This window comes from Caretta caretta, chromosome 9 (assembly GCF_965140235.1).
Source record: "Caretta caretta isolate rCarCar2 chromosome 9, rCarCar1.hap1, whole genome shotgun sequence".
Taxonomy (NCBI): Eukaryota; Metazoa; Chordata; order Testudines; family Cheloniidae; genus Caretta; species Caretta caretta.
The window spans coordinates 8,477,455-8,503,656 of record NC_134214.1 but is presented as its reverse complement, the minus strand read 5'-3'; the positions used below and the strand labels follow the sequence as shown (position 1 = coordinate 8,503,656).

General features: G+C 60.4%; 1 protein-coding gene across 2 annotated transcripts; it reads right to left on the bottom strand.

The window, feature by feature from the left end:
- Nucleotides 1-118: 118 nt before the first annotated feature.
- On the bottom strand, nt 119-8,625 carry THPO (thrombopoietin). 2 transcript variants are annotated; one of them, XM_048865463.2, is made up of 5 exons: nt 8,273-8,625; nt 2,902-3,029; nt 1,904-1,990; nt 1,326-1,490; nt 119-1,111 (listed from the first exon to the last, which is right to left on the bottom strand). In XM_048865463.2, exons 1-5 carry the CDS (start codon nt 8,310-8,312, stop codon nt 890-892), a joined length of 642 nt encoding a protein of 213 aa, XP_048721420.1. In that variant the 5' UTR covers nt 8,313-8,625; the 3' UTR covers nt 119-889. The 2 variants fall into 2 exon arrangements, with proteins under 2 accessions (XP_048721420.1, XP_048721419.1); XM_048865462.2 differs by lacking the exon at nt 8,273-8,625 and having other exon boundaries at nt 2,902-3,230.
- Between the last annotated feature and the right edge of the window lie 17,577 nt (nt 8,626-26,202).

Below are 26,202 nucleotides of genomic sequence, written 5' to 3'. Positions count from 1 at the left end.
GCATGGGCCCCCAGCGAGCAGGCCTGGGTCCCAGCGCTAGCCCCAGATCCCACAGTTGCCGGTGAGCTTTGCACCCCCGCTAAGCGAGATCACAGGGCTCTTTAGAAAAATAAGCTCTTTAATCGTAAGACGTTTTCCCAGTAAAAGACACCCGCCCCCTTCCTGATCCTTAACTCTAACGAGCAGCCCGAATCCGTCTCCTTTCCGCTTCCACCGTCGTGATAAGCAGCAAGTGCAGCAACACCCTCCCTGCGGGGAGGCTGGGCTGCGGTGACGCATGGAGAGCTGGGGGCACGAGCCTTGGGGCTGCAGGGTCGTGCACCCGCAAGTGCCTTAGCCCACAGCAGCGTTCTGCCGGCTGATCCCCTGGCACAGCGAGTCCCCCGCCCCGCGGTGCTGGGCTGGATTACACAGTGGTTGGCTGGAGACAGGGCTGGTGGATGGGGAGTGAGTTCTCTCACATGTGCCCTGGGGCGGGGACGAGTCCGCACGTGTTGCATGTGTGTTGGTTGGATTCAGAGGCCCCATGCCAATGAGTCCTGCCTCACTGTGCGCCCACAGGAGCTCCTCCCTGGAGGGCAGCATCCTCTCCCTTTCCTGGGATGTGCAGAGCTGACACTGCATCCTCTGGCCCCAACCAGTCTCATGGGGGCCAGGCCCCTTTTTGCTCAGCTCTAAAGTCTTCGCTGTGAGTCGATATTAACCAACGCAGAAATGGGGGGGCCTCTCTAGGACTGAAGGAGCCCCCTTTCTGTCCTTGGGTGTGACCTCCTCTGCTCCAGCAGGGTCCTCTCTGCCCTGCTCTTCCCCCAATTGCTGGAGAGTGGGAGGGGGCAGGATATGCTTCCTTCCCACCTTGTCTCCACCTGTGGTCTGGTGGGTGCCTCCATCATGAGGCAGGGCTTTCACTGTCCCCTTGAGGCAGCTGGGGACATGGGGTGCTTGGGGGCTCTGGCACCCTTTGGCTTCCTTCCCGGCAGAAATCCTTTGCCAGGTCATGGAACAGGAAGCGCAGCTTGCCTTGCACGAGCTGCCGGTAGACCAGGAAGATTACGCTGGGGTGGCTCTGCAGGGTTGTCCGGGAGGTGCGGTCTGGCTGCCAGGCACTGACCTGTCCCAAGACAGAGAATGGGCACTCAAACACACAGCTTCCCCCGCCCTGAGCAATCCCCTTCAGCGTCACCGTCTGGGGCCAAATCTGCAGCTGGGACTCCGGGCTTAGAGAGGAGCAAGGTGAGCTCTTCACCTTGCTGTAATGGGGGTGGGCTGGGCAGGGCTGATGGGGGCAGAGGGGCAAGGCTGGGGCTGGGCAGAAGGGGTCTCACCTGCCAGCTGAAGGTCTGCAGGAGCAGGAGGAAGGAGTTGGCTTTCTTGTAGAGCTGCCCCAGGAGGGCAGCCGCACACTCCTGCCTCACATGGCCCTGCACAGCGGTCACCGCGTCCACCAGCAGCGCCAGGTCACCGAGGATTTCCTGCCTTTTTGTCTCATTCTGACAGGGACAGAGAAGGGGGAGGGGGGGCGTGAGTGCCTGGCCCCAGTGCTGCAGGGGTTGGGGCCCCCTAGCCGCAGGCAGGGACTCAGGGGTGAGAGCCCCAGTCCTTCCCACATCTCCTAACCCAGCAGCCTGATGGGAACGTGGACGCTGGCATCACCCCACCAGCAGGGGGCGAGGGAGCCTGCAAGGGGGATCCCTAGAGAGCAAGACTGCCCCCTGTTGAGCCCATGGGCAGCAGCCAGCAGTGGGACAAATATCTCCCTCCCCTCAGGGACTCCTCCCTGTGTCTGCTGCCCCCTCTGTGATGGGCTGAGTGATCATCTTCCCCCTCGTGGCCAGGGAAGAGCTGGAACTCCTGGGCCCACCCCACCCCACGCCTGTCCCCCAGGGCCTCTGGCCTTACTCACTGTCTTTGTTTTCCATTCCCGGAGGCTGAAGTCCACCATGGGCAGAGGAAGGGGCTGGGAGAGTGAGGGGAGCTCCTGGCACTGGCTCTATGGGGAGAGGAGGTGGAAAGCACCGAGTGAGACGCCAAGAGGCCTAGGAGAGCCCAGCCCGTGAGGCCAGCTCTAGGGGCAAGAGACGGAATGAGCACAGGCTCAGGAGGAGTGGAGGCGTGGCAGGGGCTGTGCCGCACAGCTGGCCAGGCAGGATATTTCTCTGCCTTCCTGCCTCTGAAGTTTGTGTGATCCCAGCCTCTCCCAGCAGGGGGCGCTGTAGGGGGCCGGGCAGGAGGAACGCTGGCTGTGGGGGGAGCTCCCAGCTGTGCCAGTCCCAGCCTCTCCCACCAGGGGGGCGTTGTAGGGGGCCAGGCAGGAGGAACGCTGGCTGTGGGGGGAGCTCCCAGCTGTGCCAGTCCCAGCCTCTCCCAGCAGGGGGCGCTGTAGGGGGCCAGGCAGGAGCACTGGCTGTGGGGGAGCTCCCAGCCTCTCCCAGCAGGGGGTGCTGTAGGGGCTCAGGCGGAAGCGCTGGCTGTGGGGGAGCTCCCAGCCTCTCCCAGCAGGGGGTGCTGTAGGGAGAAGGGCAGGAGGGCTGGCTGAGGGGGAGCTCCCAGCAGGGGGCTCTGTAGGGAGAAGGGCAGGAGGGCTGGCTGAGGGGGAGCTCCCAGCAGGGGGCGCTGTAGGGAGAAGGGCAGGAGGGCTGGCTGAGGGGGAGCTCCCAGCAGGGGGCTCTGTAGGGAGAAGGGCAGGAGGGCTGGCTGAGGGGGAGCTCCCAGCAGGGGGCTCTGTAGGGAGAAGGGCAGGAGGGCTGGCTGAGGGGGAGCTCCCAGCAGGGGGCGCTGTAGGGAGAAGGGCAGGAGGGCTGGCTGAGGGGGAGCTCCCAGCAGGGGGTGCTGTAGGGGCCCGAGCAGGAGCGCTGGCTGTGGGGAGCTCCTGGTTAGCCGGGCTGGAGCGTGTCTCCTTACCACTCTCTTCTCCATGTCCTTGGCTTCGCTGATGTACTTCTGGATCAGCCGGTTGTCGCAGACCAGCCGGGCCGGGCTCGTCCTGGACAGCTTGATGTGGAGGAGGAATGCTGTGAGGAACAGCAGCCCTGAGGGCAACCAAAGGGAAAGACAGCATGGGCCAGACTTCCCCGAGGGCAGAGCCCAGCCAGGAGACCTGCGCGCCCGCTCCATGGGGAAAAGCCCAAGAATCTCCCCTAGTTTGCCTCCCCACACCCCACCCAAGGAGAGCTGTGCCCCCATCTCACACCCACAGGTCAGTTCTTGGGCCGTTCTCCAGGGCTAGCACAGGCCTATTGTCCCGTCTCTAGGCCCCTGGGGCTTTTACCTGGCTACATGCTGGCCCTGTCTGTGTTGCCCTCTCCTGGTTTCAGCACCTGCGGTTATTTAGTTGGTGCGCAGCCAGGCGTGGCTCACCCGCCCCTCCCTGCAGCCTGTGGGTGCCCCATTGATGGAGACTCATGCTGGGCCACACGTGCTTCTCCAGCTGTTTCTCCTGCCTTCTCCTTCCGGGTAGTCACGCACCCCACCCACTACCTGCCAGGCAGGACAGTGATTTACTTGTCCGCCCTGAGGCCGGCGCTTTAAGTCAAACCAAGCTGAGCTCCAAAACCGAGCCAGTCACCCCTGGCCCAGTGCTGGTCACCTGCCTAGCTCTCTGCCCCACTGGGAGTGGGACCACCCCCTCCTCCATCCCCCTCCCCTCCTACCCAGCACTGGAGCACGGTCGAACGTGTGAGAAAAGTCTAAGGCAGCCCATGCACTTGTCCTTTAACACGTGTGAAACTGCTCACGTTCCAGCTCAGGCCTAAACTTTCACTCCTCTAGCCTAGCTCACGTTAAAGTCCACACTGTCTTGTCGACACAGCTTTGATCCCTGTCTAGCCAAGAGCAGGGCAAAGGAGGGGCTGGGCCTGACCGCCCCTGTGTGGGCCCCCGCGTCGCCATTCACCGCTGTGCACGAATTCTCCGCTTGCCAGCAGGGGGTGTCTGATACACCCACCTGCACAGGTGTAAATGACCCACGGTGCCAGGCATGGAGAATTGGGTACGGTGGGTGCTTTGTTTAAAAAAAGAGCTGTTTCTTTCCAAAGCAACTCGGGTCTGGGGAGGGATGAGGGGATCTGCCAGGCAAATGGGTGGCAGAAATGTGAGAAGGAGAAACGGATCAAGAGGGAAACAGTTTTAAGGTTAGGGAATCTTCCCAGAGATGCCCTCTGGCCCCAGTTAGGGAGCCGGCAGGCTGCTGGGATGGATTAACATGTGTGTTGCCCCACAGGTGGCTAGGGCATCTTCAGACAGAAAGCCCCTTTGTGGTGGTGACTGGTGTTATGAACTGGTCTAGAGTGGTGCTGACAGCCCTCTACCAAATCAGGCCTTGCTGTGCTTGGTGCTGTACAAACACACTGAGACAGTCCCTGCCCTGATTAGCTCACAGTCCAAACAGACAAAGCAGAACAGAGAGGAGAGGTGACTGGCCCAAGCCCCTGCAGCATGTCCATAGCAGGACCAGAACCCGGGTCTCCTAGCTCAGGGCCCTACCCACCAGGCCATATGGCTGTTACTAGCTAAGGGGCTTTGGAAGGCCGTGCCAGGCTGAACGTCAGCAGGTTTCCAAACAGAAGCCCTTCCCTGAACTGCTAACTCCTGGAGAGTAACCGTCCCAGGTAAGCAGCTCATTTCCCTCCCACTCGCAACCGCATCAGCTTGGGCCAGGCAATGTCCCCGTGCTAGCCCCGTGCCGTTTCACTTTCGGCTTCTCAGGGAGCAGCTGCAACCGCAGGTGCGGGAATGTGGCAGGGGAAGGCTGAGGCCATCTCCAACGCTTTCCAATGGACTGAGACGACAGCAGAACAAATGTGACTATTACAGCCAGAAAACAATGGTAAAAGGACATTACAGTTGCAAAGTCAAGCCCCGCAACCTTCCCTCGGCCCACTTGTGCGGATGCGCTGCGGCCGTCACAGCTGCTTGCCAACAGCAGAGGAATGGTGAGACACAAGACTTCTGGGATCAATTCCAGATTGCGGAGGGGAGTGTGATCTAGTGGTTACAACCCCTTCTTTAACAGTCCACCCAGCATATACCTGCTGCAGCCTGTCTCTGCCACCGTTTACCTAGATCCCCCCCCACACAGCCGATCTCTGTCCCCCAGCTCCTTGCCCACCCCCACTCTAACAAGTTCTCTGCCCCCTTCTGCAGCCAGTCTCCAGGCACCCCCAATCCTCTCTCCTGTGCGTCTGTCCAGTTTCCTCGCCAGTTCCCCCGCTGCCTGGGCCCCAGCAGGCGGCGCGCCGAGAGCACAGGAGAGTCTCAGACTGCTGATGTCCAGAGCAACAATTGCAGGAAAAGGCCAGCTGAGGGTGGGACATGCTCATTTGCCCTCTGCGGATGGGGTCTGGCTGCAGGCTGGGCACTGCGAGGGTTGGAGCATGCTCAGTGCAGATGAAAACTTTGGGGAATTTAGCTGCCAAACTAGAACAAATCTCTTTTGCAAACTGAGATTTTTTCAGCGGCTTATAACGTGGCCGAATTTGGGTTGGTTTTCACAGGGTTGGCAAAAGGCAAATCACTCCCACCAGGGCAACCCTTCTGCCAAATCTCAAAGCCTTACTCCAAAGCTGGGGAGTGCGAGAGCTTCCCAGCCAAACACTTGCATGTGTTTTCTTAACATGGGCAAAACGACATATTTTCCTCTCCTCTAACAGAATCGTTTTAGCTGAAACTTTCCCAAAAGATTCAGCCGGAGGCAGATCCCAGGCATGGAAAATTTCAACATGAATGGTTAAAGTGTGGCAAACAAGGTCTCCCAAAGGGAGGCCATGAGCTCTAGGCCACCCTCCCTCTAGAATTAGGGGTTCTACACCCTGAAACATTAGACCCACCTACTTGACAGTGCCCCTTGGCAGGAGAACCGCAAGTATCCACTGCAAAAGTGAAATGGGGCCATGTTTCCTGCTGGGCTCCATCCCCAGGAAGCGGGGCAGCGATAGGGGAGGATAAATGGTTTCCTTAGCTGGCCGTGTGCGTCGCACTCTCATCCCGCTGATAAGGCGCGTTTGCACCGCGAGCGATTCTGGACGCAGGTTCCTCTTCGGTGGCCTCAGCACAGACGCGGACGGGCTCTACGTCGTGGGTGGCGTCACACGCGGCTCAGAGCATTTCGGGGAATGCCAGTGTCCTCTGTACAGTGCGTCCCAGAAACCCCCACCCTGCCCCAGGCAGCCCCCGGGCCCTGCACTCTCCAGAGGCAGCGACCCTTCCTGCAGTGACTGCTGGGGGGCCGATTCCCCGCACTCAGAGCCCTGGGTCTCTAACAGAGACGCGCTAGTTCCAGGGGAGTTCAGAGCTTGGGACGGGGATTCTCTGGCCTGTGGGTGAGCTCGCTCCGCTCGGCCGGTGAGTCTGTGAGCTCAGGAGCCTGGCGTCTCCCCTTGAGTCCCCTGGGAGAGGCTCCTTGCTACTCAGCTGCTTTGAGCACCCCAGGCCTTTGCTGTAGCGGCCCTGTCCTGCCCATCAGTCCCCATCAACCCCACCCAGCCCTGCCCTGCCCCTCCGTCCCCATCACCCACACCCAGCCCTGCCCCTCCGTCTCCATCACTCCCGCCCGGCCCAGCCCTGACCCTCCGTTTCCATCACTCCCGCCCGGCCCGGCCCTGTCCCTCCATCTCCATCACTCCCGCCCGGCCCTGCCCTGCCCCTCCGTCCCCATCACCCCCACCCGGCCCTGCCCCTCCGTCTCCATCACTCCCGCCCGGCCCGGCCCTGCCCCTCCATCTCCATCACTCCCACCCAGCCCTGCCCCTCTGTCTCCATCACTCCCGCTCGGCCCGGCCCTGCCCTGCCCCTCCGTCTCCATCACTCCCACCCGGCCCTGCCTTGCCCCTCCGTCCCCATCACTCCCGCCCGGCCCAGCCCTGACCCTCCGTTTCCATCACTCCCGCCCGGCCCGGCCCTGTCCCTCCATCTCCATCACTCCCGCCCGGCCCTGCCCTGCCCCTCCGTCCCCATCACCCCCACCCGGCCCTGCCCCTCCGTCTCCATCACTCCCGCCCGGCCCGGCCCTGCCCCTCCATCTCCATCACTCCCACCCAGCCCTGCCCCTCTGTCTCCATCACTCCCGCTCGGCCCGGCCCTGCCCTGCCCCTCCGTCTCCATCACTCCCACCCGGCCCTGCCTTGCCCCTCCGTCCCCATCACCCCCACCCGGCCCTGCCCCTCCATCTCCATCACTCCCACCCGGCCCTGACCTGCCCCTCCGTCTCCATCACCCCCACCCAGCCCTGCCCCTCCATCTCCATCACTCCCGCCCGGCCCAGCCCTGCCCCTCCATCTCCATCATTCCCACCCGGCCCTGCCTTGCCCCTCCGTCCCCATCACCCCCACCCGGCCCTGCCCCTCCATCTCCATCACTCCCACCCGGCCCTGACCTGCCCCTCCGTCTCCATCACCCCCACCCAGCCCTGCCCCTCCATCTCCATCACTCCCGTCCGGCCCAGCCCTGCCCCTCCATCTCCATCATTCCCACCCGGCCCTGCCCTGCCCCTCCATCCCCATCACCCCCACCCGGCCCTGCCCCTCCGTCCCCATCACCCCCACCCGGCCCGGCCCCTCCATCTCCATCACTCCTGCCCGGCCCTGCCCTGCCCCTCCATCCCCGTCATCCCCTGGTCACTGCCCCTTCACTGCCACCAGACTCACTTGGCCCCTGCCTCTCCCTCCCCATCAGCCCAGCCCTGCCCTCCCATCCCTGGCAGCCTCCCCGCCCCCATCCCCAGTCCCCTACAGTGTGAAAGCCTCCGATGCACGGACAGGTTGATCTGGGCCATGTGATGGGAACAAGGTTGTGAGCCAAGCAGGGGCTGGCCTGCTCCCTCTCCCTCGGCTGGCGCTCGGTGCTGAGGCTGTTTGGGGCAGGGTCCGGCAGGTTGGGGATTCCCTTTCCTGAAGGACTGAGAGTGGGCAAAGCAGTGAGAGACGCCCCATCAGCCCGGGGGGACGGGGTGCTCTGAGTGACCCGGGGCTGGAGGGCAGTCTGTGGCACCCGGGGGCACTTGGGCTGTCTCAGGCCGGCACAGTCACTGATGTTACAGGCCTGGGAAGTGCCCAGCCAATAGCTCTGAGCCCCACATTCCCAAGGGGGAGAGGCCTCATCCCCGCAGTCATGGGCACAGCCCTGGACACTGGGCTGCAGGGACCAGTCCTGCCCCGGACCAAGCAGGGCCCGCTCTGGAGCTCTGTCTATCCCTGTCCAGGTGTGAGACTCCACCCCCCTCCCCATGCCCAGACTTGGGGGGTGCCCTGTCCCTGTCCACCCCCAGCCCAGCACTCACTGTTCAACTCCATGCTAAGCTGGCCGTCTCTGCACTGCATCTTTCTCCCCGGGGCCAGCGGCTGGGCTCCTGCTCCCGTCCGGCTTCCATTTAGGGCAGCTTTAGCCCAGGCTCTTGGCAGGGCAGGAGGACTGGGCCGTGGGGCAGGGGACAGAAGAGCCCCCGAGTGACGCTGCCCAGCTCCCGCTGCCGAGTGACCACAGCAAGGCTTCCTGTTGTGTTGTTTGACCTCCGAGGGAAGGCACTGGGGCACAGAGCACAAGCCCTTGGGAAGGCTTCCTGCTTCCCCCGGCTTCCTCCTTGGCTTGCAGCACTGGAGCTGTGCACACGGGCTGGGATCTCGGAGGCAACCACCTCGCTGTGCTCACCCACTGGCGTGCGATACAGCTCGTGCCATGAACCAGCCCCACCAGCTCCCTCTCTGCACGAGCCGGGTGAGCCCCACTTCCCGCTGGGTCCGCGTCTCCTGCCCACCTGCTTTCACAGCACGGACTGTGGGAACTTGAGTGCCCCAAAGAGTGAACGGCATGCAAGCTGGGGGCCTGGCGCTGGCTCCCCACGGCTGGAGGCCTGCAAGGGTGTCTGCTTTGGGCTGCACAGCTGGCTGGTTCCCCCAGAAAGCCCCAACCATCCAGCCAGCAGGTCAGGGCTCACGGGCTGCTCTCGGCACCACCTGGAATGGAGACGGTGCAATTAGTGAGCAGAGAAGGGAAATTCCAGTTCCATGGTGGACCTGCTCCCAGCACCCCCTTCACTCCCCCTGGCACCGGAGTCCTGGCCTGTGGGCTCAGGGATGCAAACCCCACCCCCACCCCGCAAGGTCCCCTAAGTGACACACAGAGATGCTGGTGATAATCCTGCCCCAGACCCCCAGCATCCACCATCCAGAGGAACACACACACATCTGCCCTGGGAGCTGTAAGGGGCCCGCTACCCTCATGTCTGTGTCAGGCAATCCAGCCGTGTCGGGTTCACACTAATGCAAAGAATGGGCAGCCCCATTTCCAGCATCCTCAGAGCTACCCTCAGCCTCGTCCCTGGGCTTTATCACCTGCTCAGCTCCTGCTGCCCCACAGAAGTGCCTCCAGGCACTGTCCTCTGCCCTGGGCCCCTGGGTCATCTCTGTGGCCACCCTTGGACTCAGTCATCTGCCCCAGAGGGGGTGCAGGGCAGAGCTGAGAAGATTCCTGGGAAGGAATCGGATTCTAGGCGCTAAGCTCTGTGAACCAGGGAACCAGCCAGGGAACCGAGCTGATACCATGTGACCGGCATGTCCCATCCAAACGAGCCAGTCCCTCTGGACTCCTCACCGCGAGTGGCCACTGGAAAACCCTGTCCAGACCAGGCGCAAACAGCCGAGAAGTCCGTACAGTGGGGCAGTGGGAAGGACACACAGCTCTGGGGCGGGGTGGGGAGGTGTGAGCTTTGGGAGCCCAGAGCAGATTGCAAGTCAGGAAGGGACAGGGGAGGAAGCAGACACAGAGCCCCCAGGCCCAGGGGGCAGCTGGTGGAATCCTTGGGGCCTGGGGAAGGGGCAACTGTGGGACAGGGGCCCAGGCCCAGGGAAGGGGCAGCCGTGGAAGATGGGCATGGGCTGGGGAAAGGGCAACTGCAGGAGCCCAGCAGGCAGAGGCCCAGCCCAGGGAAGTGGTGGCCCACCGGAACCAGGCAGGGGCCCAGCCCGGGGAAGGGACAGCGCAGGAGCTAGGCAGGGGCTCTGCAGGGAAGTGACTCTCGAGCTATTTGCTCAACGTTAATTGTTAATGAAAGTCCCCCAGGATTGGTTTAACTGTGGAAAGCCCAGGCTGCCACCTGTTCAGTAAAAGAAGGGGTGAAACACAGCCAGCCTGGAGCGTCAAACCCTCAGCTCCCCTGCCCGGGGGGGCCCTGTAACCCCCCACCTCGCCCCCACCCCATGAAGTTCTGTCTGGTGAGTGCCAGGATGCCAGCGCGGAATGGGGAAGGGCAGACCCCCCCTCCCCCAGCACATTCACCCCCAGGGAGGAGCTGCTCCCGCATGGGCAGAAGCTGAATACATCCCAGTGTCCCCCAGGAGGGCTCCATGTGTGCACCCCAGCATCCTCAAGGTTGCAGGTGCCTCTTGGGATGGGGTGAGGCTCTTCCTTCACAGCACTGTAGGGCCTCCTTCAACACTGGGCTGTCTAGCCAGGTGCTGCCCTGCTGCCCATACACCCCAGCCCCTTCCCCAGGGGAGCTGTCTGCCGGGTAACGACCCATCCAGTTAGAGCCAGTTGGAAAATGACCCCCCGCAGCTGTGCCAACAGCCCTGACACCCCTCGGCTGTACACTGCCCCCACCCCTCGGAGCGGGCACCCAGCCTTCCTCTGCTCGGGAGCTGCATGTACAGGGGGCATGCTGCCGGAGATCCCCAGGGCCACCTCTCGTGCTGCCACCGGGGGTGCCCAAGAGGGGTCAGGACCCATTGCGCTGGGTGCCCGTCCCACAGAAAGCACGACGTGCTCCGGGGCCTGAGGGGCTCAGTCGGAACAGACCTGCCAGTCTCTGCCCCCGTAGTTCCTAGCATGCATCTTCTCAGGGTATGGCCATCGGAGAAGGGTCAGACCCCACCCCAGCCACGTCGGCTCCTCCCCCGGGCTCCTCCGCCCAGGGCTGCAGGAGGAAGCTGTTTGCAGGGCAAGCGCCTAGAGGCAGGGACCCAGCGCTACCAGCATCTGCAAAGACCCTGGCAACCAACCACTGACTCACGTCTGTTGCCCCCCAGCTGCCCTGCATCTGGGAAGCCCTCAGTTGGGTTCACTGTTGTCTCCTGCCTTTCCTCTCAGACTAGTCCCGCTCACGGTCAGGCGTACGCATGCACACAAAACACCTCCGGCCTTACACACCTGCACATGCTCACACGCCAGCCACGTGGGCCATTGTTCCTGGCAGAGGTGCGGCCTCCCTGGGAAGTTGGATGTGAGACAGACCAGACAAAAACAAACACCGCTCCTCTCCCATGACCTCCCTCCCTCCCCGACCCCAGGCCCTGCCATGCCAACCTGGAGAGCCGCAGAGGAGCTGGGCCGGCAGTCTGGGATCTGGAGGGGAAGCCGGAGGGCAGGGCGTATGCCAGCAGGAGCTCCGGCCTGGTTCTGAGCAGACGCAAGAGTGGGCTGGCAGGCGAGTGAAGCGCACCGGGGTCAAACACCCCCGGCTTCCCACACACCTGGCCTTGCCCAATACAAACATTGCCGAGCTGCGGTGGGCGTCTTTGCCTGACCTCCTTGCCTGCTGTGGACGTGACGGGCTGCAGGCGCCCTGGCATCAGGGAGTCTGAGCCAGGGGCTGAAGCGCCAGGGCTATGCAGGGCACAGCAAAACCGCCCCAGTCCTCAACTGGCTGTATTCTGTGTCTCCATAACGCCAACTGCAAGTGGGCACAGAGCCTCGGACCCCGTCTCCAAGGGCACCCGGATGCCATGGGGAGGGCATGGCCTCCACACTGAACTGCCTTCCTGGTCCTCTTGCTTGAACCTGAAAGTGGATTCTCTTTAAAACTGGAATTTAGCAGCGGCTCACAAATCTGCCCTCTGCCCTCCCACAGCCCATCTGGGACCTATACGGAGCTGCCGCCGGTGCCCATGCCCATGGGGGCGCTTCCTCTGCCCAGCCCGTGGGCTGCCAGCAGGAAATAAACCCACAGCAAAGAGCATGGACCAAAGAGGCTGCCAGCCTGCTCCTGGGACCAAATCTACAGAGTGGCCCAGGGAGCAGAGGGCTGATGCTTTAAGCGGGACGACCTTTCCCTTGGTAATTAAGGAAACTAAATTAATTTGGACCTGGTTAGAACCAGCCCCAGAAGAGCAGCAACAACAGTAATAACTAACCAAGCACCCCAAAGTGTGCCAAGTGCCTCCCGAAACCAATAAGACGCAGGCCCTGCCCAAAGAGCTCACAACCTCCTTCCAGACAGCAACACAATAAGTGCGTGGCCGGGACATTTCAATACCATGGAATGGGGGCGGGGGGGGGGGGGGAGGGGGGTTGTGGCTTTTTGGGTATAAAGTTCTAAGCAGGAGCTCGACACCTGAACACGTGATTCAAGGCCCCAGTCCTGCAACTGGATCTGTGTGGCTGGACCCTTGCAACAACCAGGCATAAGTGGTGAGTCGAAAACGAACTGCACCCCGGCTGGTAAAAAGCATTTCTCCAAGATCTAACTGCCCATATGGTCAGTTAAAGAGCGCACAGGTGACCGCCAGAGTGGAGACAGGGCCGCAGGGACAGGGCTGGTGCAGTAACTCATCGAAGGTTTACAGACAGCCTGGTGGAGCAGGGAAGTTATTTCTGAACTGTCACTGTCTTTGGGGACGCCCGTCTCAGGTTCCCAGTGGGGGTCGGGGCTGAGGCATCTCAGAAGAAATTGAGCTTCAAAAGGACAAATTGACATGCCAGGAGCAGGGTGTTGCTGTACAGTTCTGGCTGACAAAGGCCATGATCCCAACAGCAAGGGCCAGATCTGAGCAACAGGACCCAGACTGATTTAACAGCCCAAGCCTTGGGCTCAGCAGCAAGGCTAATGGGGACGCACCATGCAGAGTCTCCAGCCTGCGACCCTTCTCGCATCCGGCCCCAGAAGCGAGGACTCCAGGCTGCGGCAGCGGAAGACACTGGGGAGTGCGAGTAGGGTTAGCGCCAGGGAGTGCGTCGGCTGAGAGGGGTCTGTTGTTGGATCCTGCTTGGGCAATTGGCATGTTGATCTGCTTTGGGAAGCCCAGTGTTTTGCAGATCTTCAGGAGTAACGGTCCCTAAGCTCTCTGGCTGCCAGGGCCGTCCCTGCAGAATGCAACGTCTGCATAGTGCAAAGAGCTGCATTGTCAGGAGCACTTGCTGTTGCCCACCCACCGCAAGCCACTTAATTGGGGGTGAACTGCACTCCGTGGAGTGTCTCAGCTCTCAGGCTGACACCACGCTCCGGCTCCCATCGCAGACCTTTCCCCAGGGCCTAGACTGAGCATCACCCGCTCTCGGGACATCAGACCCCCATAGTGTGTAGTGGAGGGTGTCCGGGCCAACCCCTGCATGCAGCATTGTGGGCCTGAATCAGCGTTTGCCGAACAGGGGCCCCTCCCAAATCTACCCCAGCATTCAGTAATTGCTCACGCAGGGCTGTGCATGAGGCAGTGGCTGGCGGGGGCCCCTGGGTGACACAGGGGCATTCAGAATACAAGCAGCCCCGATCCCAAAGGGGATGATCCTGCCCCTTGCCATGGGGACAGCGTCAGGGGGGCAGGTGGATGAAATCCCAACCCGTCCTACGCTGAGAAGAGGGAAACGGTGCCAACGGTGTCACTCGCTTGCCACTAGGTGGCGGCAGGGTAGCTTCATCTGAAACCATGGGAGATGGGGGGGCCACTGTTACCTTGCAGCCCTGGCCCTAGGCAGCCCCTTGGCCTGTCTGCCAGCCCCGTCAGAGTCCAGTGACATGTGTCCCTCTGGCTCCCCAGCACAGTGACTGGCAGCTAGAAGTCACAGTGTCCTGCTGCAGCCTCAGCTGGACGGGGGCAGCTCAGGCTGGGCTCTGACAGGGCAAAATCTCTGCAGCGGATCTACCTGGCCCCGGCCTGCCCCGTCTCTGAGCCAGCGGGAGAGCGCCTGGGTGCTGGGCTCCCCGCGGCGCGGCCTGGCGAGAGCGGGGAAGGCAGAGTTCAGGCACTGCTGTAGGCAGTGGGGTAGGGGGCGTGCTCCTCTCGGCTCCAGTGCCCCGGGGCCGCAGGGAGCCAGGTGGGGGAGCCAGCGGGGGTGGTTCTCGCCTCGCAGTTGGGGCTGACCCCAATGCCCCAGGGCAGTGCTTGGGGGGCACTGTGTGGCTGCAGTCGCCGCCTTTTGAATGAGACGGGAAACCGATGTCCTGAGCCATCACAGAATCACAGCAATGTAGGTCTGGAACGGCCCTTGAGAGGTCATCAAGTCCAGCCCCTCTGCACTGAGGCAGGACCAAGTAAACCTAGAAGTGCCCTTGTTGCCAAGAAGGCCAATGGCATATTGGGCTGTATTAGTAGGAGCGTTGCCAGCAGATCGAGGGAAGAGATTATTCCCCTTTATTCGGCACTGGTGAGGACACACCTGGAGTACTGTGTCCAGTTTTGGTCCCCCAACTACAGAAGGGATGTGGACAAATTGGAGACAGTCCAGCGGAGGGCAATGAAAATGATTAGGGGGCTGGGGCATATGACTTACGAAGAGAGCCTGAGGGAACTTGGGTTATTTAGTCTGCAGAAGAGAAGGATGAAGGGGGATTTGATAGCAGCCTTCAACTACCTGAAGGGAGATTCCAAAGAGGATGGAGCTTGGCTGGTCTCAGTGGTGGCAGATGACAGAACAAGGAGTAATGGTCTCAAGTTGCAGTTGGGGAGGTCTAGGTTGGATATTAGGAAACACTATTTCACTAGGAGGGTGGTGAAACACTGGAACGGGTTACCTAGGGAGGTGGTGGAATCTCCATCCTTAGAGGTTTTTAAGGCCCAGCTCAACAAAGCCTTGGCTGGGATGATTTAGCTGGGGTTGGTCCTGCTTTGAGCAGGGGGTCGGACTAGATGACCTCCTGAGGTCTCTTCCAACCCTAATATTCTATGACCACCCTGGACAGATATTTGTCTGATCTGTTTTTATACCCTGCAATGACAAGGATTCTACAACCTCCCTTGGAAGCCTGTTCCAGAGCTTAACTACCTAGAGTTAGAAAGTTTTTCCTAATGTCTAACTTAAATCTCCCTTGCTGAAGATTAAGCCCATTCCTACTTGTCCTACCTCCAGTAGACAAGGAGAACAGTTGATCGCACAGCCCTCGTTATAACAGCCCCTAACATATTTGAAGACTGTTGTCATGTCGCCCCTCCGCCTTCTTTTCTCTAGACTAAACAGACCCACTTTTGTAACCTTCCTTCATAGGTCAGGTTTTCTAAACCTTTCTTTGCTGTCTTCTGGGCTCTCTCCAGTTTATCCACCTCTTTCCTAAAATGGTGTCCAGAATGGAGTACTCCAGCCGAGGTCTCCCAAATGCCAAGTAGAGCACTTCTCAGTGTCTTACATATGACACTCCTGTTCATATGTCCCAGAACGATCTTAGCCTTGTTTGCACATGCATCACACTGATGACTCATATTCAATTCGTGATCCACTCTAACCTCTGATCCTTTCCAGCAGTACGACCACCTAGCCAGTTATTCCCCATTTCATGGCTGTGCATTTGATTTTTCCTTCCTAAGTGAAGTACTTTGCACTTCTCTTTATTGAATTTCATCTTGTTGTCTTCAGACCAATTCTCCAGTTTGTCTAGGTCTTTTTGAATTCTAATCCTGTCCTCCAAAGTGCTTGCAACCCCTCCCAGCTTGGTGTCATCGGCAAATGTTATAAGGATGTCCTCCACTCCATTTTCCAAGTTATTAATGACAAAGCTGAATGGTACCAGACCCACGACAGAACCTTTCAGGAGCCCACTAGATACATCCTCCCAGTTTGACAGCAAACCATTGATAACTACTCGCTAAGGACGGTGTTTCAACCAGTTATGCGCCCACCTTACAGTAATTTCATCTAGGCCACATTTAGCTGGAAACTGATTCTTCCTGCATGGGGTGAACAGAGTTGCCGCAGGGGAGGGAGCTGGGAAGCTATGATACCATAGGGCTTTGGGTGGGCTTGGTAATAGGCGAAGGAGACCTACCTGGTATGAATGAAGGCTCGTGCTGTCTCTCCCCCTCCTTGCAGGCCTCGTCTCCTGCCTTCTCTTTCTTCCTAGTCTCCCAGGTGGACGGGGGTGCTGGGTGCCATTACTCTGTCATACGCAGGGGCGACCAGAAGGGTTTGCGCTTGCGTGGACGGACTCCTAAAAGGAGGGGCTTTGGGAGATCATGAGCCGAGGACTCAGAGCAGGGGTTGCAACTTGGAGTAGGCTACACTAGTGTGCCTGTTTCTTTAAGGAAGCTACGCCTGATGGGAAATAAGATGCCTCTATAAAGCCTGCTATTTCTACCCCAGCCCCAGCTGTGGTGTAGGCTGCAGGCCTGGTAGGAGCCGGATGACCAGCTCTGCCTGTGTATTAGCTGGACGGGGGCACCTTCAACAGAGCTATAAGTGCTCCATCTGGCTCCTGGGATCAGCTGTTCTGCCTCTCCCCTCTTGCTGCTCCCCCCAGCCCCAGGGTGGATCCTGTAGTGGTGGAGGTCGATCCCAACTAGCACCTACCTCTCCCCGAGAGTACCCTCCACCCTACACACCCCCCATGGATCCCGGCTCCCCAGCCCCCACTCATCCTGGATTCACTCCTCCCCAGCTACAGCTGCCAGCTCCACGTTTGCAGCTCCATGTCCTGCCCATGCCACTGCTTGGGGCAGGGTGCATTGACCATAAGCGGAAGTCAATTGAGACATGCAAATTAGTGTGTGGAATAATTTACATAAAAGGCCACACCCAGAGCTGCCTCAATCTTCGCGCTGGGGCAAGGGCTGTTTGCAGGACAGGCTGAGTTACTGCTGCTTATTAACTGAGCTGTCCCATGCTCCCAGATCATGCTTCGTGCAGCCCCTCCTGTGATTCTGGGACCCTTTTCTGAGAATCAGAGGGCTTGAACCCCACATCCTGGCAAAACTCTAGCTCTGGGAGATCCTTCTGATCCCAGGAATCACCCCTCCCTTTCAAAGGGACTGTTCCTCCCTTCCTATCCCAAAGCAATGCCCGGGGTTGCTATTAAACAGCTGCTGGCTGCAGGTCAGTGGTAAGTGAAGTGCTATCTAGATGGATATTTTGCAAAGTGTCTTGGCTGCTCTGGGACTTTTGGGGGCATCGGCTATTGAGATCTGAGCCACCATGGGTGGGCAGATCACATGGGAGCCAACAGAGAGGTATGTACTGGGGATCAGTGCTTGTCACCCTGCTTTGAGTGACTTCCTCCTCCTGGCTACGTCTCAGGCCCTTTGCTCTGTACTCCCCCTCCCCTCCCTCTGGAGCTTTCAAGCCCCATGCTCTTGCTAGCTCCCCTTCAGCATCATCTCTCCCCTGCTCAGCTGCTGCACCTCAGGGTGCTGGGCTTGGTCCCCTGCTCTAGACTCTTACGTGGGTGACCTCATCTGCTGCCTTCTCTACACCTGGGGCTCCCAGACCTCCCTCTCTACCCTGCTCTCCTCCGAGGCTGCCTAGTTTGCTTATGAGAATGTCACGTGTGGGACGGTGTGAAAAGCCTTACTCAAATCAAGATCTCTCACGGCTGCTTCCCCACCAGCCGCTAGGCCAGCAGGTCTGGCCACGAAGGAAATGAGGTTGGTTTGGCACGGCTTGTTCTTGACACGTCCCTGTTTGCTATAGCTTACAACCCTGACACCCTCGAGGGGCTTACAAATTGAGTGTGTAATCACTGGGTCCAGTATCTGTCCAGGTCTTGAAGTTTGGCTCGGAGGTCTGGAATTCCCTGGGTCCTCTTTGTCCTTTTTAATGTCAGGTCTTATGTTTGCCCTTCTCCAGGCCTCTGGCTCCTCACCCGTCCTCCAGGAGTTCTCCAAGATAATTGCTAACGGAGCGGAGATTGCTCCAGCTACTTGCCCTGGGATGAATTTCATCAGTCCCTGCCGACTTGAATGCATCTAACCTAGCTAAATTTTCTTGAACCTGTTCTATCCCTGGCGTTCCTTCCCCCTTGTCAGTATTATTCATTGTTGAGTATCTGGTCACCATTAACCTTTTTAGTGAAGACTGAAGCAAAATAGGCATTAAACACCTCAGTCTTCTTAATGTCACCAGTTATTAGTTTCCTTCCATGCTAAGTAGCGGACCTGCACTTTCCTTCATCTTTCTCTTGCTCCTAATGTATTTAAAGAACTCTTCTTGTTGGCTTTTGTTTCTTGCTAGCTGTAACCCATGTGATGCCAATGCTGCAATCTGCTCTGGTTTGGAGGAACGGCTGGGTGGTGGGTGGGGGTCAGGGAATGGGATATAGGGCCTGTCGCCTATAGATCTCCAGCATGAATCCCAACAGGGCTCTTCCCTTTGGAGTCCCTGTGTGAATAGGCTAGGTGGGGCTCTGCCCAGTTGCTGGGCTGACCAGTGGCATATCTCCCTGCTTGGTACCAAAAGCTTTAGCAAAGCCCAAGCTGCAAATGGGCCCCAAGGACCGAATGCCCCCGGCTGGGCGAGTGCCTCTGTGCTCGGAACATGAGTGCCCATCTTTCAGCTGCTATGGAAACGGGGCTCAGAGGTGTCACCTTGCTCCGAGGCCCTGCCCTGCCAGCACTTGCCCGGTCACAGCTGCTGGAATATGGGGACCAATTGTTCCAGGTGAGAGGAGCACTCAAAGCAAAGCCTGGGCGAGGGACAGAAGGGGTCTTGGCGCAGGTGGGGGGGAGGGGCCCATTGCATGGCTGCTGCATTGGTGACAGAGGGATGGGCGCCACCCTCTGGCACCTGGCATCGTCATTTACACCTGGGCAGAGTGGGTGACAATTGCTCCCAGGCCAGGATTCTCCTCTTTCCCCCTGGTGGGAGCCATTTGCATTCAGTTTGCATGGGTGTGAATGACCGAGCCAGGAAGGGGGAGCTGGCTCTGGGGGATTCTTTCTGCAACTTCACTCAAGCCCTTTCCCGTGCAGTCAGGTGCCATCTCCACTGAGCCCTTCCCTGTCCTATGCCCCCCAGCGGCGCCTGTCTTCCCCCTCCCAGAGGCAGCTGGAAGGCCACCCACAGCTGCAGCCCTGGTGGTTCCCACACGGGCATTTGGGCCAGAATGTTAGCACTAGCTGCAGGGGGAGATGGGAAGCTACAGGCCACTTCCAGGTGCCTGGGGTGGGGGCAGCTGAGGGGAAGCCCCCAGGCCCTTTGAAGCCCCTGCTGCCATAAAGATCCCATCATAAAAGAGAAAGTCAAGCGGACAAAGGGGATTGACTGTGGGCTGCTAATCTGCCAGCAAAGCAAACAGCTCTGTTTGCTCATGGGCCAGCTGTGCTCAGGCTGGGTGGAGGGCAGTGCAGAGAGCTGGGCTGCAGGGGGTGGCATGGGGAGCTGGGCAAAGGGGGCGCACACAGGGGTTGGGGCTCCCTGCCGTGGGGGAGACCAGCACCAGGAGCGGGCAGGGAGTGCAGAATGCCACTGCATGAATCTGGAGCCCAGCGCAGGCGACAGGCCGGTGACAGGGTGCACCCCTCTGGCTTTCTCCTTCCTGGCCCCCTGGGACCTGCCAACGGGGCCGTTCAAATGGGGGTGCAGCTCTCAGGATTCTGCCCGTGGGGCGAACAGGGACTGTGCGGGCATGTGGGGGGAGGTTCAACATGTATGGGGGGCACAGATAAAGCTAATCTATGCACACCCCCACTCGCATGCTGACCGGCTTCCACATCACACTGTTCTGCCCTGGAGTCTTTGCAGCATACAGCCGGGGCCGCTGGAGGGTCCATCGTCCCGAGGGAACCTGGCCGGGTGGGGAGCTCAGCTGGGCCCCTGTCTCAGGTCACAGCCATGGAGCCCATCAGCACCTCATTGCCCCTGCGAGCTCTCGCCCTGACGAGCTGCCACCCCCTCCTCACGCCAATTTTACATTTGCAAATTGATAATAAACATTCGTTTGGAGGATAAACACAGCCACCAGCACCTCATTCACGGCCCTACACCTCTCAGGCTCCCTGAGGACCCAGCTCCAATCCCCTCCCAAACTTCCCCAGCACACACCCCCGCCAGCTGCTGCGCTCCCCCTTCTTTCAGGACCAGGGGCCTGGAGCTCCAATCCCCTCCCCCAGCACACCCCCTGCCAGCTGCCCCCTGCCCCCTTCTCACACGCTTCCCTGGGGACCCAGCTCCAACCCCTTCTCCCGCCACCTGCACCCAACCTCCTCTCCTGGCATCCCACAGAAATGCCGGCAGGCCGGGATGTGGGGGGCGGGTTGAAAGCAACCTCCCTACAGGGAGAGGACCTGCTGCCCGAGGGGGACTCAACTTCCCTGGAGCGAGACCTGGTGCTCGGGGGTTTGACCACTGTGCAGCCCGCTCTGTGCGGGGCAGGCTAGGCCCATGCAACATGGCGGCTGAGGTGCCCAGGCTGCTAGCGAGTGGGGGAAACGCTGGGTGGGCTCCACAGGGCCCATAGTACATTGGACTGCCCCCGCAGCACCCAGGTCTGTCCCCAGAGCAGACACAGATCGTTGGGAGCCCAGGGAACTGGCCACTGCTGGGTTCCACGTGCCTCCGTTAGCCAGGGCTGGGGAACAGCAAGGCACAGGAGTAAAGAATAGGGAGGAATAAAGCACATGGGGCAATCCTGGCCCCAATGGGGGACTTGCACCCTAGCCCCTGCCCCAGGGAGTGGGGCTAGGCAGTAGCGCACTCCCCCAGCCCCACATTGACCCAGCTGGGCCCTGGAGGGAGAGCTCAGTTCAGCTCCAGATGAAACCAAACTGGAGCAGCTGGACACCCCGGCCCATTCGAGAAAGCTGGAGAGCGACACAGCAAGCACCTGCTCACTGCTCAGCGGGGAAGGGCATCCTTCATCCGATGCACCCGTCTCAGTAGGTTCCCAGACCCTGAGGTCTGGACTAGGGGGTGTTTGGGGGGCATCGGGATGTTCTCTGTCCCGCCATGGTTCTGTCGGACCGCAAGCTGCCCCAGGGCTCTCTGTCCCACCACAGTCTGTCGGACCACGAGCCACCCCAGGGCTCTCTGTCTCGCCACAGTCTGTCGGACCACGAGCCACCCCAGGGCTCTCTGTCCCGCCACAGTCTGTCAGACCACGAGCCACCCTGGGGCTCTCTGTCCAGCCACGGTTCTGTCGGACCACGAGCCACCACAGAGCTCTCTGTCCCACCACGGTTCTGTGGGACCGCGAGCTGCCCTGGGGCTCTCTGTCCCACCACAGTCTGTTGGACCACGAGCCACCCTGGGGCTCTCTGTCCAGCCACGGTTCTGTCGGACCACGAGCCACCACAGAGCTCTCTGTCCCACCACGGTTCTGTGGGACTGCGAGCTGCCCTGGGGCTCTCTGTCCCGCCACAGTCTGTCGGACCACGAGCCACCCCAGGGCTCTCTGTCCAGCCACTGTTCTGTCAGACACGATCCGCCCCGGGGCTCTCTGTCCCGCCATGGTTCTGTCAGACCGAGAGCCGCCCCAGGGCTCTCTGTCCCGCCACGGTTCTGTCAAACACGAGCCGCCCCAGGGCTTAGCTGTTTATGATCTTGGTAAACAGGAAACCTGCCTCTTCACTGGGCCCAGCACAGAAATTCTGAATAGTGGCTGTGGGAGAGGGCTGCGGCACACCGGGGAGTGCTCTCCAGGGCCTCCCAGAGCCGGCCTGGCCAAGGGACCACAGGACAGGATGCCCTGAGCGCAGTTGTGACACTCTCCATCCCCCAGCTGCAAGGGCTGCTATTTCAGGCATCACTAGGAGTCCCCCCGTGGGGCCCATGCTGACTCCCCCCCACACACACACATCCTTGGGCCCTACTGAGAGGTCCTGTCACTCTCCTGATGGACTGGGCACTCCAAGCCTCTAATGAATGGGACTGTTACACCGCTGCGGGGGGGAGACCTGGGAGGGGGCTAATATGGATGGCAGGAGAGTGCTGTCCCTCCCAGGGACCAGCCCAGCCAGCCCGTCTCTCCTAATTAACCCCCCCCACCCCACCCCCAGTAACCTCTGCAGGAGGGCAACACATTAAAATCCAAGTGCTGGAGCCCGGCTCCCCAGGGGCTGGCTCTGGCCTAGGAACTTGGGCCATGATTTCAGCCGGGCTTTGAACCAGAGCTTGGCGCCAATCACGGGCAGGGAGAGCTGTGCTCAAGAGGGTGCTACCTGGACGGGGGTGGCCCTGGGTTGGGGGGACCGGGACCTGTCTGGACGTGGGCTCACAGTGGCTGAGCCAAGGGAAGGGCGTCTCGGGGTTAATTGCCTAATTTATCTTTCCATGGCGACTGGGCACTTTCTAAACAGCAAGAACTGGAGCTATATTCGTATGGGGAGGGAAAGCCAACGCCAACGGGAGCCTGCCCCCTCCCTTCAAGAGGCGTCCATGAGCCCCACCTTCCCAGCCACCATTCCTGTGCCAGAGGGCACCCAGCACCCTTGCCTGCCCCCCAGACTAAGGGCTGGAGCTTTGCAGGGGGGGAATTCCAGGGTCCCCCCTTCCAGTGAGCCCGAGCAAGGCCAGAGCTCCTTCTTGAGCTCGTGGGCCTTAAGCTGAGCCTGCCCCTGGTTGAGCTGGCCGTGAAGGGTTAATGCCGTCCTGTGGGAGGAGCAGGTGGGTGCAGGAATGAAATTCCTTCTCACTGTCCTGTGAAGTCTGGGCACAAATATTTGTGTGTCCTGGCTCTGCTTGTGTGGCAGGGCTCCTGGGGGGGGGGGGTGCTGGGAACCGCCACTGCCCATCCCCTGGCAAACACAATTCCACAGCACAACTGGTGTCATTAAGTCTTCCCTTTCTAATGCTGCTAATCCTGACTCCAAACAAGAGCCCCTCCCCTCCAGCGAGAATGCCCCTTGCTGGGCACAGGGACTCCGCAGGCTTTGATCCCCACCGGCCTCGCTAGCTCAGCGGGAGCCACCAGGCCAGCAGGCGGATGGGAGACCGCTGCTGAAAATTCAGGGAGCGGTGTGAGCCACTCCGTTGGGGGGTGCTCTGCATCCAGCCAAGTCTGACCCTACGGGGTGCTGCGCTGCAAAGAGCGGTGGGAGGGATCATCCGGGGATGCTCTCCGCCCAGCCAGGACTGACCCCAGGTGGGTGTTAGGAGGTGGTGTGCTGGGAAAGATCCCACAGCACTCGTCACAAAAACACAGGCCGTAACCCTGGTGTCCCCGCCGGACACAGCTCTGCCACGGCCTGCTGCATCGCCAAACATTTCTCTTTCTCTGAGTGCCGTCAGCCTGCTCCACCCCACACCGAGCCTGGGAGGGTGCAGCCCTGGCCCAAGGGAGCCAGAGCCGCTCCGACGGCAGGGCCCGGGGTGGTGGGCTAGGCTCGAAGCTATGCTGCTGTGTACGTTCTGTAACAATCTCCTTCCTTCAGGGGATTCACAGGGCCAGACTTTCCAAGGAGGGATTTGAGTGAAGACAGCGCGGTGGGGGGACTACATCCCAGCATTGCTGTGAGCTGTTAAACAGCTGCTGTGTCCTACCCCAGAGGTGGCTGCACATCAGTGCCAGATGCAGCAGTTCCTGGATGTAGCTAACTGCCTGGGGCCTCTTTGGATGAAAGATGTTCTCTAAAGCTGAGGTTTTATTGAATCCACCCGCAGGGGCTCTGTTCTGGACCAGTTCACCCCCTGTGCAGGGGAAGAGGAAGCCCTGTGCTGATGTAGTGGACCTTTTATAGATCCCTGTTGTTCCAGGGCTCCCCGGAGGCCTGTGGAGTCCCAGGGAGAGTGAGTAAAGGTTGGCTCGGGGCAGCTGGGGGTTTACATGACACACAGCAAATCCCAGCTCCAGGGCTTTGGACGAGAGCAGGGAGAGATGCAGAGCAAATGCCAGTCGCTGAGACGTCCCTTCGCGCCAACTCAGAACGAAGAGTTGACATTTCAAAACGCCCCATGAAATGAAGTTTCTGACAAAAGGTGTTTCGGGCCTGTTGGCCTGGGCGTCACAGGCCGGGCCACCTTCAGGGGCCTGGAGCGCTTCGTGGCTTTGACACTAATGAATGCTGTTCTAGATGGAAGTATGCTGGCCCCAGCCACTGTCGGAGCCCGGGGAGTGGGCTAGCAGGACCGCTGGGCTGGCCCGGCCTGGCAGCTCTCACCTTCCTGTGCTCTTCAAGTTCTGAGGCTTTTTCAACCCAAACAGGGACAAAGTGGCCGTGCTCCCACACGGCGCGTGGCTGGTGCTGCATCGGCACTTCCCGCTGGGAAACCTCCGAGCGGGGTTAGCAGGAAGAGGAGCCTTGGTGTCCTCCCAGAACGGGAGTTCCCAGAACTTGCCTCTCCCGTGTGGTCCTCCCCCCTGTCCCAGTGCAGTGCCCTCTCCCTGCCAAGCTCCCGTGGGAGCACACACAGGCTCTGCTCCAGCCCCATTGCCCCCCATGCCCAGGCAGGGAGCCTCACTGGTTGGGATTTAGAGTCCCCCAGATTATGTAGCTTGATGCCCACTATCGAGAGCACCAAGGAACCATCCCCCCCAGCTCAGCTGCCCAAGAGTCTGGCTAGGAGCGAGCCAGATGACTCAGACTGCAGGCCCACGCCAGACAGAACATTGCCAAGGTGCAGGGAAAAGACAGGCCCCGCTGGCGTCTATCAGGGGTGCGTAGGCACGACCCACCCAGGACGGGGTCACAGGCTGTGCTTGGGGCCCAAGCCCCAGGGTCTGTCTGTGGTTCCTTTCTTGATCCAGGTCGCTGCATGGGGTGGGCTCCTCGCTGCTGTCTCTCCCCATCCCCCAGGCCCAGCCCGGTTTTTCCTTTCTGCATGTGGATGAGCCATCGGCTCTGGTTCCTGGCAGCCTGGGGAAATCCCTTCCTCCTGTCTGGGGTGGAGGAGGAGATGTGCTTCTGCGGTCCAGACTCTCCTCTGGCCCACAGACTCTGCTCAGCATCTGGGGCCCCCCCAAGTCCCACCTCTGGGGTGCAGAATCCACTCGCTCTTTGGCCAGAATCTACTTCCATAATGCGCATCTGACTGACAGCCAGACAGCCAGCGTGTGCCCTGTGTGCCGTGGCTAAGGCTGGTACAGGACAGACAGACTGACAGCCAGCGTGTGCCCTGTGTGCCGTGGCTAGAGCTGGCACAGGACAGACAGACTGACAGCCAGCGTGTGCCCTGTGTGCCGTGGCTAGAGCTGGCACAGGACAGACAGACTGACAGCCAGCGTGTGCCCTGTGTGCCGTGGCTAAGGCTGGTACAGGACAGACAGACTGACAGCCAGCGTGTGCCCTGTGTGCCGTGGCTAAGGCTGGTACAGGACAGACAGACTGACAGCCAGCGTGTGCCCTGTGTGCCGTGGCTAGAGCTGGCACAGGACAGACAGACTGACAGCCAGCGTGTGCCCTGTGTGCCGTGGCTAGAGCTGGCACAGGACAGACAGACTGACAGCCAGCGTGTGCCCTGTGTGCCGTGGCTAAGGCTGGTACAGGACAGACAGACTGACAGCCAGCGTGTGCCCTGTGTGCCGTGGCTAGAGCTGGCACAGGACAGACAGACTGACAGCCAGCGTGTGCCCTGTGTGCCATGGCTAAGGCTGGTACAGGACAGACAGACTGACAGCCAGCGTGTGCCCTGTGTGCCGTGGCTAGAGCTGGCACAGGAGAGACAGACTGACAGCCAGCGTGTGCCCTGTGTGCCGTGGCTAGAGCTGGCACAGGACAGACAGACTGACAGCCAGCGTGTGCCCTGTGTGCCGTGGCTAGAGCTGGTACAGGACAGACAGACTGACAGCCAGCATGTGCCCTGTGTGCCGTGGCTAGAGCTGGCACAGGACAGACAGACTGACAGCCAGCGTGTGCCCTGTGTGCCGTGGCTAGAGCTGGCACAGGACAGACAGACTGACAGCCAGCGTGTGCCCTGTGTGCTGTGGCTAGAGCTGGCACAGGACAGACAGACTGACAGCCAGCGTGTGCCCTGTGTGCCATGGCTAAGGCTGGTACAGGACAGACAGACTGACAGCCAGCGTGTGCCCTGTGTGCCATGGCTAGAGCTGGCACAGGACAGACAGACTGACAGCCAGCGTGTGCCCTGTGTGCCGTGGCTAGAGCTGGCATAGGACAGACAGACTGACAGCCAGCGTGTGCCCTGTGTGCCATGGCTAAGGCTGGCACAGGACAGACAGACTGACAGCCAGCGTGTGCCCTGTGTGCCGTGGCTAAGGCTGGCACAGGACAGACAGACTGACAGCCAGCGTGTGCCCTGTGTGCCGTGGCTAAGGCTGGCACAGGACAGACAGACTGACAGCCAGCGTGTGCCCTGTGTGCCGTGGCTAAGGCTGGCATAGGACAGACAGACGGACAGCCAGCGGAT